The 11,961-nt window shown below is 39.9% G+C and overlaps 1 protein-coding gene across 1 annotated transcript in view; it reads left to right on the top strand.

Annotated features, from left to right (window-relative positions):
* The window catches only part of LOC102672267, a 30,638-nt gene extending 22,037 nt beyond the window's left edge, over nt 1-8,601 (top strand). The window contains exons 8-9 of the mRNA XM_031512429.1: nt 3,552-3,689; nt 5,030-8,601. Coding sequence (XP_031368289.1) covers nt 3,552-3,689; nt 5,030-6,013 — 1,122 coding nt within the window. The 3' untranslated portion in view covers nt 6,014-8,601. The remainder of the gene's footprint in view (nt 1-3,551; nt 3,690-5,029) is intronic.
* The last annotated feature ends 3,360 nt before the right edge of the window (nt 8,602-11,961 follow it).

The following is an 11,961-nucleotide window of genomic DNA, read 5'->3' as shown; positions in this document are numbered from 1 at the left end:
GTCCACGATGCAAATGTTTTTTAATGCACACGATCGTTTTTTTTTCCTTTTTTTTTTTTTTGACGTGACATTTTCCTTACTACTCGTTCACTCGTGAAAAACGTTTCGAAAGCGTTTGTCGATTTCGCGCGCACGCCCCCAACCCGCCGCCAATAATCCACCATTCCTGATTTCGCCGTTTCTAATTCCACCTGTTCCAAAGCCGACACAATAGAGCGAAACGCGTTCGATTCACCGAGCCGGTGAATATCAACCGTGACGTATTCAAGAATCATCATCCACCACCGATAACTCTATCGAACTTGGACCGTGCATCGCGTACATTCGTTGTGGGGAGATCGATACGTTTACAATCTTTCCTGTTGCTCCTTCACCCTCGATATCTCCTGGCCACCTGACAATGCGGAAGTCGGACCGTGACGGAACGACGTAAAAAAGGAATGATCTCCGCTCCGTTTCCCTTCCCTTCCGCGATCTGTTTAATCTTTCAGAGGGTGCGCGGAGAATTACGCCAACGACCGAGATATTTTTTTTATGGGGCAAAGATAAGAAACTCGGAATGGATGGTCGGGTAGGATTGTAATATTTCTCGGATTGTGGGTCGTGCAAAGGGGAATATCGGGGATTGCCGTTTGGACGTGACGCCGCCATAAGTGTCGGAAATTAAAGGGATCTTTAACTTTGAGGTTAAAAAAAATAACACGTTGATATTCTGATCGACGATGCGAAAGAATCATTCGATACTTTTACTTTTTGAGAATGGAACGACACTCGAAGAGAGCGTAGAAAATGAAAAATCGTCCCCCCTTCGTGTTTACGAAGCAATGTTCCCTTTCTCTCTCTCTCTATCTAATCATTTCGTTACCATTATTCTCTACCTTATTCCTATCCCAGAACCTTCCCACCGTCCACCCTGTCTCACGACCCCAATAAAGCACGACGAGATTATACGGGACGATAGCGGGTCGGTTCGCATGGGAACGCGGCCACGAAATTGAAGGAACAGAACGCGGGACGAAATCGTGGCGAATGTAACATGGTAATCGTCCCGTCCAATTTTTATTTCTCTCGAATGGAAAGTGTATCGTTTAACGCTTCCCGGTAAATACTAATGGAAGAGGAAAACAAATAACGAGGAAAAGAAGAGCAAGAAGACGAAGAAGGTAAAAAAATAAATAAAAAAAGAAGATTCGAAACGTCGCTACCAACAGTTCCCTCGCGCGTTATTAAACTGCGTGCGCGCGATTAGATAAATGAAAGCCGAGGTGGAACGAAATTTTGCATGGTCGGCCGCGAGTTAAGAAGAAAATTCGACGGATCGAGGATTGATAGTCGAGAACCTCCTCCCTTCCCCTCCTCCCACATCACACTGATTAACTTTCGTTTCAAGTATCAATCTTGGAGATTCAATTGCACGCGACTCGAACGAACGAAATAAGTCGCGTTTGATTCTTTTTCCGTTCGATTGGCTTCCTCTTCATTTATATCCATCGTCCTCGAGCCTGTTCGCTTTAAGATATCGATCCCCGAGCTACCAGCCATGCCGTCGAGATATTCTATGATAATTACCGCCGTAAGAATGTTCTTTAATTATCGGTATTTTCCTCGATTCTATCCTTACCCTTCGGGCAACGTGGGGAAATCGGGAACATAACGAAATTATCATCCTCGCCGCGCATTCGTTACTTGCTCCCCTCCCTCCGTTAATGAGAAGTTCTTCAGCATTTTTTGCAATCGCGACTAATTATTATTCCTTGCCTCCCCTCCCGAAAGAAGCGAATCCTCGGCCGGACTTGTCATTAATTTGAACGCGAATCCAGCCTCTCCAGTGATCCGGGTCAAGGAACGAAGGGGGAGGGAAACGAACGCCAGAGGATTCTCGTCCTGGCGTTAAAGGGGATGTTCGATAAAATCGCGAACGAGCAAGATACGAATTGTAACTAGGTGATAATGAGGGTGTTGTTCGATGTTCGGGGTAATATTGTTGAATAATAATGAAAATACTGTCACGTTACGCGATTTTTAAGATTAGATTCGGCGGCAAGTCATCATGGATTTGACAACGAAATAAAATTTCCGCGTCGAAATTCTCTCGTTGCTCGACGGATTATTACGCGAAATAAAATGCAGATGCGAAACGGAGGGGGGGGAAAGAAGGAGGAGGAGTAATGGTAACGGACATATTCGACTGACAGTTTGAAATTCTTTCATCGCGGAATACGATATACTTGGAAATACACGATGGAATTACGAAGAGAAGAAATTTCAGGCGAGGAAGAAGAGGATTTTCAAGCGAAGAGGAGCGATCAAAGCGAAGCGTAACGGCGTAACGAGTTACGAAATTTTGCCAAAAAGCAAAATTTTTCTCGATGTATCTATGTAGCCGCTCTCGATGTAGAATAAATATCGAAACAATGGAAACTAGCGGGATACCGTTTCCAGGTCGGGATAAATCCCTGCTCGATACCTGAGGAAAGCATCAAAAGTGTCTCTCGTCACGAATGCAGCACCCGTTCAAAATGTATTTTTGCACGGACTTTCACAAACACGCGAAACGCCCGTTCAAGTGTGCTCGCCCATATAAGCATAACAATAAACCTCTCGAGCTTACGGAAGCAGAAAGAGGCATTTCCAACCCCTCGACCAGAGCTTCTCCCCTTGGCCATCCCTTCGTTCCTTTTTTTCCCCCTTTACTCGCGCCACCACCACCAACACCAGGTTCAAAGTTTTCCCGAGAAATGTTAGCATCTAATGCACGTGCAAATCTCATTCGTAGGAAAAAATGCTTTTCATCCGGTGGAAACCAGAATAATTCGGTCTAATTTCGTTAATGTTCGAAACGTGCTCTTCTTCTACTCGCATTATCCTTATCCCGGTTGATGTATCAACGTTCCAAAGATTCCAAGATGCGCGAAATGAAAATCAGGAAATGTTGACCGACGTCGCGATGTGTTATATTCGAAGCAACCAACCGTTCATCCCGGCCAGCTTGTTCCTTCTGGTTAATATTAAAGAATATCGGGCGGATTTTTATCCTTTATTATCTTTCTACCCAAAGCGCTTCGATACAGTCTTTCCCGTAGAGGTGGAACCGTAAAAAGTAGTACCGTGACCATATTTCTTTTCCCTTTTTTTTTTTTTTTTTTTTTTTTTCTTTAATACACGTTCGTAAAAGGAACAAACGAGAGGATTTGAAAATTAAGCCTTTGGCGAAATATGTTCGCCCATATCCGCTAAATTCCTACCATTTATTATATTTGGGATGACAACAATGCAACAACAATAGAGATAAGACGAAAACAAAAAGAAAACGATAATCATGCTCCTGGGCGTTGGACGATATTTCCACAAGGGCGCGCGATAACGAGAATTTCATGCTTGCACTTTAATCTATGCACTCACAGGGAGGCGTATCATCGCGGTGGAAATTTTGGCATGGTATGGGTTTGCGAATCGAGAAGATACGATACACAGGGTATTCAACGCCGTGCGATCGAGAGATCGTTACGTAATTAATTACGAATTATTTTACCTCATTTTCTGCTTCACAGAAGAAGAAATCGCGGCTGATCGATTCCCAGCATATCGTTATAATCCTGATCGTTTTCTCGTTGATCATGTTCGGCATGAGTTTCGCCTTCGTTTTCAACTGCGTGCGGAAATTGATCCGGGACCATCGAATCATCCAAGTAAGTAGATCTTTCGTATTTTATTCCGCTTTGCGATTTGCAATCTGTAAAAGAAAAAAAAATCGAACAACGTTAAAAGTAAGGAACGTGTAAAAATATCGTAGGATATTTCATTCAGACGTTTTAATTCTAGTAGTGTTAATAACTTTTGTAATAAATGAATTTATCGTGTATAATTACATAAATGTGTATGCGTATAATGGCTTGAAAATTTCGAGGGATCTCAAAATATTGTGTACAATATCGTGGAAAAACATATGGACAAATCATGAAAGACTAGAACTTCTTTGTGTATTACATAAAATTCACTCTTGTTTCACGTTCCCAGAATTTCAATTACTTTTCGAACAATGGTGAAATTTCGATTCGGTCCACGATTCGTACTTGTCACGTACAATCATACGTGTCTAACATTCACGCAACGCGGAAAAAGGATTGATACGGTACAATTTGAAATAAGTCCATGGTTCGTTTCATCTATTCACGAAGGAACGGAGAACGGAGAAGATTAAAAGGTTGAATCACAAAAGATGGGATATATATATATATATATATATTAACGAAAATTAATTTTAAACGAATACTCAATTTAACAACGCGGCAATGTTTAAAAATTATTAACATATCCTGTGATATTTCAATCGTAACATTTTATTTAATTAGAGTTATGAAATATTTCGCTTCCAAATACGATTTTTCATTTATTTCAACGAGGGAACTAAATATTCCTGTACTATATCCCTCGCGGTAAAACGATACTATTGTTTGATTATCTCTGGAATTACGTTATCTGTAATATAAATTTAATAAGATAACCAGACGCAGGCAGGTTTTATTTTGTTTAAAAAAAAAAAAATTGACGAAAAAAAAACATTTAGTAATGAAACCGACGGTTTCTATAAAATATTAACAGAATAATGAATGTTTTGCAATTTTAATCCTGTAAATCAAAAATGATGTACAACGTGTATTATATTCGTTCAAAGTCAATAGCCGCTGCGTCATTTGCAAAGCTTTTTGAAATTGAAATGAAGAGTGATTTAAATAACGTGTAACGAAATACAATATTCAAAAAATGGATAATGTTTTATATTTTATAAAACAAATAGTTTATCGCAACGCGTGTCCACAATTATTAATCAAATAACCGATGACGGTTGAAGATAATGTAATTTATTATAAATGTCCGGGAAAGAGATGGTGCGCGGTTTTAAAAAAAAAACGATAACGCGCATGGGAACCGCGAAGTTAACAGAGAGCGGCAACTTTTAACGACGTTGCGCTATTTATTCTTCGATATTTGTCCGACTAATTGAAAGAATTCGTTTTTCTGTGTCCAGGAGCACATCAGACAGTCGAGAGAAAATCGATTGGACGAACTCGGTCGTAAGGCAACACCCTGCCCGATCTCGTCCTCGAGAACAGACATCAGGGATCGAGTGAGCGACTCGCCGAGTCTGGAAGTAATCCCGAGCAAGGAACTTTTACCGCCCACTACTTTAATAGCGCAAGATTACACGAAAGATCTCGTACTTGAAATGGCGTACAATACGAGAGATATGCACGACATACATCAGAGCAACAACGTGAGCAACGCGACGCAGGAACGTTTGCAAGAATCGAGCGACGAGCCAGAGATGCGAGACAATTCTTGTCAGACGCGAGAAAGCCTCTTCGAGACGCGAATCCCGGACAACGTGATGGGATTCACGACATTCGGTGTCCGCGGACCTAGCTCGCAAAACGGGACCAATCATCTTCACTATCACCGTCATCATCATCTTCATCACCAAAGCCCGCCGCAATCGCGTCAAAGCTCTCAGCCTTCCCAGCAATCTTCCGAGCACAGCTCTCAACAGCAATGCTCGGGTTGTAGCCCAGCATCGAGGGGTCGGGACGGCAGCATGGGTATTTGTCCGAAACACAACCCAATCCCCGCACCGCCTGGCTGGTCTACCCACGAGTCCGGTTATTCATTGCCTCCGCATCAAGGATCCGTTTATCCCGAACCTCCGGATTACCCGTCGTACCAGAGGTTTCAAAGCCCGAAACCAAGTAGGGAAAACAGCGTCTATCGTCAATCGCCGAAATTATTGAGGCAAGGAACGATCGGGTCGGGGGAGAGGTACGGCAGTTCTATCTACGGATCCGGGCATGGATCTAGTAACGCGTCGAGCACTCAACACACCGGTACGCCGAAATGCCCCGAGCAAACGACACCCGATCCTAGGTACAGAGCGGAGGCGGTGATAGAGGTGGATCAGAGGCGACCTTTCAGCATAGAGAGCACAAAGAGCGCGCCGGATGTGATCGCAACGCACTGACGCCGGGGTCCTGGGGATTGGGAGCCCTACAAGAGACGCCATCCCCGTCAAACTGTCACTGATACTCAGTTGCCCGGTAGGAATGACGGAAGCAAGGTCACTGTAGCCACCCAAAGCTCCTTGGACGACGACGCTTCGACCAGTTCCACGATAGATGCCAACTCGTCCTCCTGATCCACGCATATTGGCGCGATCGATCGGCCTGATCAACTGGAGCGTGCAGATACGGACGGTCTTAGTTCGTCCTTAGACAAATCTACTCGGCACGTAATTCAGGATTCCGAGACATCGAGATTGTACGCAGGGGCGCAAAATGATCTTCCGTTAGCGAGATCGGTGGAAATCGACGGAATAAAAGAACCAAAGACTTGTTTGGGCAGTACCGGTGAAATAAGCGATGTATCCGTTTCGGAATCTATCGGGAGAAATACGGGAACATTTCGAAGTGATATCGAGATCGTACAGTCAATTGGACGCGATTCGATGCGGTCAAAAGAGAATTTTCCAGTTTCGAAGGTATCGTCGGTCCGACTGGCTTTAAAATTGAACGATCTCCCGATTCTGAGGCCCCCGGAGGCCTTCAGGGCTCCAATCTTCCGCTGCAAAACGCCGACCCTAGCGTGGCAGCATTGCGATTGCCCATCGCATTCCCACTTGCCACCGCGAAGATCCTCCGTGATCTGGAGTGCCTTGAAACACTACAGTCAGGAGCCCTTCTATAGAACTTGGCCTAACAGAACCGCCAGAAGGTTCATTCGACCATCGAGGAGGACCGTGGGCACTCAAAGTTCATTGGATGGCTCGCGATCGTCTCTTAGCGCTATTCGTTGCGTGGTCAGATCGATCGATATGACCGAAAGTTCGATGGATCTCGAGATAGGCGCCACGATACCTTTCTAGTGTTTATTTTTCATCCGAGAGGATTTTCTTCCTGTGTTGAATCGATTGGATTACGGACCAAAGAGTTTTCAAACGAGAACGCAATACTATCTCTATTATTGTTGATGTTACGATACAGAACGCTTAGAATCGTTTATTGTTATTCGGAACGCTATTTTGCTAATCAGTGTGTTAGATTGCGAATTATGGTTATAATTACACGGCTTTCGCTATTGCTATATCTGTATATTCTTTTTTAACGCAAACAACACGTATCATATCGCGTCGAAACGAAAATATATTAGCGAAATATACGTCGCGTCCTTTGTTTTTCACGAACATTCGTTTCCCGCCATTTTGTATATTCGCAATATCTTAACGGTCGTTAATCAAAGAGAAGGACTTACCATAATTTTCACTGCATTCTCTTCAATTACATGATACGTTGATACGTTGATACGTTGAACAACTAAAATACACTTTGCAAAATACAATTTGTGATCTAACACTCGTATTTGTTGAATAAATACAATGATTTTCGCGAGAATAGAATCGAGCCGAACAGAATGTAAACATATCGAGACCGAGACACATTTCGTACTGACGATAGTTATATCTGGATGTGTGCAGATGGCGTTTCGCGACGATCATCTAGTTTTAATCGAACTACTTTGAGGTGATCACGTAGTGTTTACACAGTTGAGTAAAACTCGAAGTGAAGTGATAGAAAATTTATTGTGAAAAGCTGCAAGCAGTTATAAAAAGTTATCTCGGGCAACGAGTAAGTAGATTTCTGATTAAAATATGTCAACTCGCCTAATGAACATTGATATGTTGAACAAGTTGAACATAGCCTAACCCTTTTTTATACACGGTATCGATTTCGCGATTCGAAAAAACGTATGGATATGATACTACAATAGGCAAACTATTTTTTCACGGTATTTCCACTAATAGTCGAGCATGAGGCATAGTTATTCGTATCCGATTGAAAAAAGAATCGAAAGAATGCATTTATGAATCGATAACGTATTACAGCTCGAATATGTCCGATACGAATCGATCGATATCGACTACATCGTCGTGTTCCTTGAGCGAGTGAAAAAAATTTGTTTGCCAATTTTTGTAAAGATTTCAAAATGACGAATAATCTAATTCCCTAGTCTCAGGATCATTAATTTCAGAGTCACGTTATAAAGAATTTATCTTTGTACGATAATATATTCGACATTTTTTTAGAAAATGTAATCGTGCACGCACGTTTCATTGACAATCGATTCGTTGCTTTCAGTTGTATGCCATTCGTCGATCGATCGATTGATTGAAAGAGAAATACAGGCTTTCGTGAAAAATTGGAATTTCGAGAGAAGCGTGCACCAAACATCTAGTAACAAGGTAAATAATTAAATTAGTCAATTAAATATTAAACAATCGAGCGAGGAAGAGAATAGGATTAATGTGAAACGAAAATGAACGAAAGAGATAGAACCAAAAGCGTGTTGACTGTAAACGTTGTATGCAGATATATTGTGAAGCTGTCAGGAATTTAGCGATTAGTAATCGACAAATTTTCGCTTCTGTACAGATTACGTATTAACGTTCATCGTTTAGGACAGAATGTACAGAGTGTACACATTTGTATATAAACGACACATGATCGTCTGTCCAAATGATACGTCAGACGAATAATAAATATAGTACTTTTAAAATAATCTTTATAATTGATCTAACCTCATCGTAATTACAATTTATAGAGATCCAATTTTCCTTTCCAATTTTTCATTGTAACATTTATTACAAAAGTTTCTTCAAAATTTTTAAGATATAATACTTTTAATAAAGGTAAGTTCGTATTATAATTGGCAACTTTAAAAAGTCATATTTTTTTCGAAAGAATGTTATAAATTGCCAAATTATTCAAAATATCATTTTATTTTAAACGTAATAAATTCGACATTAGATTCTGAAACGTCATACGCATTTTCTATATTTTTTCTTCAATCGATGCTAATGTTTTAATCGAATTTATCTCGAGAATGATAAAATTTTAACAAAAGTATTGACCATTTTATTCGTTTTATTCGTTTAGCATTATTAACTTTCTCAACGCCTCGGGCGTTTCGATCCTTAATGCAAACTGCTTCTTCCGTATAGCTTTTAATTAGCTTTAAATGATTTACAAATCGTTGTGGAAAATTATTTAATAATTAGCTATTCTTTTATTTTCAATTACTCGCTCTTTATCTTTTTAAAATACATCGCGTGGTAGGATAAGTGGAAATTATCGTAACTGGATGGAAATTACTTTACTTTGTAAAATATATAACCGACACCAAAAGAGTTAATATTCGCAGACTTTGCGCAAGAAAGCATAGCGTTAAACGATAAAGAGAATCTCGACTTACTGCTTCTTTAATGGAAATCTAATCGTTTGGCGAAGGTAGTTAAAAAAAATTAAATAATGAAGAAAAATGAGGTTAAATCGCGGCAAAACATTACTGCGTTGATGCATTGCATCCTAACGTACATATTCATATAATATGTGTGCACACGAGCGATATACTATACATACTATCCATCTATGTGGTCATACGTAGTACTGTGCTCAGTCACCTTTATCTCTTCCGCATAATTTGTAATTTATGTATGCGCTCGGGTCCCTGGTATACACGTTGATCTGGGAGACCACATGACGACAATGATACATTATTTCACGGCAATTCTTCGCATCTCGCCTTACTCGATAAAATTTCGAAGAAATTTGAATTCCAGATTCGCGTTTACGGAATTCTAGCAGAAAGGGGCAATTCGCGTTGATCTTTGTTACTTATTGAAATTTTTTGAAAGTTTTTATTCGATTATTCTCGCATTCAAATGGAATAAGAGAAACAGACAATCAAATAGTTTGCTGCAATTTAAATTTAAATCGGATTTTAAGTAATCGATTACCTAAAACGGGATAATTACCGTTCGTGCGCCATTGTTCGCATTAAATTTTCATTGCAAAGTACACGTAACCGAGGGGAGGGGGAAACTAGCGAGTGGACACAAAAATACACCAGAAACAAAGAACCGCAACTTGCATTAAACTTACGTACAAAATCTTTAATAATGTCGAGAGTTGTAAAAGAAAAAAAATGACTTTTAAATTTTTACATTCGGAGGATAGAGTTTTGCTGTCGCGAAAGTATTACGGTTTTTAGTCACGTTTAAAACTTTGAACTTTTTACGATAGTTTCTCTCCATGAAAAATATAAATAAGGATAAATACATGTGTATATCTCTGGTGGTTTTTTGCTATATCCGCATTATCGTAAGAAAACTGGCAAATAGGAAGCTCATGATGCGGCATGCTATTACCCTTAGTCTCCTCGCGTGTTTAAATTTCATTTGTGCGTACGAATATCTCTACTAGTCTAACTAACTTTGCCACGGTATTGTTACGGGATAGTTGCTGCTAACTCTAATTCGCAATACCTTCTCTCATCTCGATTTTCAACTAAATTCCATCTAATTCTCGTATTTACCGATTACGAGCTAATCTTTTTACGCACTTCTATTACTTTCTATTATCTGTGGTAATGCCTCGCAATAACATTTGCAATTTGATTATTAAATTCAATGTAAATAATACAATGCATTAACAATATCTTATTACTCTATTTATTTAAAATATCGATTAATCGGATGTTTATACATGCACTATGTAATGACGACTCGTAATACCAAAGGTTACTTATAAATATTTGGTTATAAAATAAACATAAATATTAATAACGCGAATAATAACGAGTTCCATAAAAATCGTCGTTTCAAACATCAATCTTCAAATCCCGAGTTAATTTTAATTTAATAGCTACGAGATATAATCTAAATTTTGAACACAGTGTACACGTCCCCTCCCAATAATCCATATGTAATTAAACTCGCGTATTCCGATCAAATTATTCATTACTCATAAACGAGTAGGAAATTTCAACGTTATCATACGCACGAATATTCGACTGGTCGTTTGACAAGAACAATAACGGACAAAGTTCGAACATTGATTTCCATCCACATGACTTTTCAATTTGTTCGCGATACCGTTATACCATAATTCCGCGATATCAAGATGGCTTAATCCGATTAGAGATGAAGATCAACCTGTTACCCGATTCACCCAAGCCTAATCTTTCGTCACTCGATAAATCACTTGAAAAATGAAAGATGTCAAAGACATATAAAGATGAGAGATACAACCTTGAAACGAATCAACCGCGAGTTGTCTGAAAGAATAAGACAGATAAAAAGAGATAAAAGTTTCTTATATCGAATGTAACGGATATACATTCTTTCCATTTCCTCTCTTTTTTGCCCTCTTCCTTTTCTATTATCAGTCATTTCCGTTCCTTGATGCGACAAGTATTTATCGAGAACGATTACGGATTGGCTTTCGGCCAACGTGTGTATCCCACGATCTCATCCGATCCGTTTCGTACCATCGAATCGATTTACATCGAAATCAAAACTATGAGAATGCACAACTCGAAAGAATCCATCCAGATGGCCGACTCTTCCATATGAATTCCACGGTAAATGTTTCGCCATATTAAGAAATCTCGATGAATGAAACGAACCAAGATAGAGAAGTTCCACTTTTATTCTTGAAAGGCGATCGGGCATTGGTACATGTTACGTTTTCAACCGGTAAACGAAACGGACAAAAGGAAATAGAAAAGGAACGGAAAAGGAGAAACAAGCCTCTACTTTCTACTTTCCATCTGTATTTATTGAGACGCCCGTGGCTTACACGGCCGAATCGAAGTCGAAAGTTTTACGCTCATTGAAAGATCGTGTGCCTTTATGACGCCGCCCCGTAAAATAAGCATTTCGAGAGCGGAAAAAGGATCTTTTCTATATATGTATATATATAACTATCGGGCTGGAAGTAGAAAAGAAAAGGAATCAGGTTTATATAGAAGAGCGAGCGCTGTTCGAACAGCAGACGTCGCGGTAAATACATGTACGGTGCACACAGGAATCGAGGGTAGATTCGCCTCTCTTTCCCAGCTATCGTACCAGGGAAA

This window comes from Apis dorsata, unplaced genomic scaffold (assembly GCF_000469605.1).
Source record: "Apis dorsata unplaced genomic scaffold, Apis dorsata 1.3 scaffold_429, whole genome shotgun sequence".
Lineage (NCBI taxonomy): Eukaryota > Metazoa > Arthropoda > Insecta > Hymenoptera > Apidae > Apis > Apis dorsata.
This window is presented reverse-complemented; position numbering and strand designations above follow the sequence as displayed.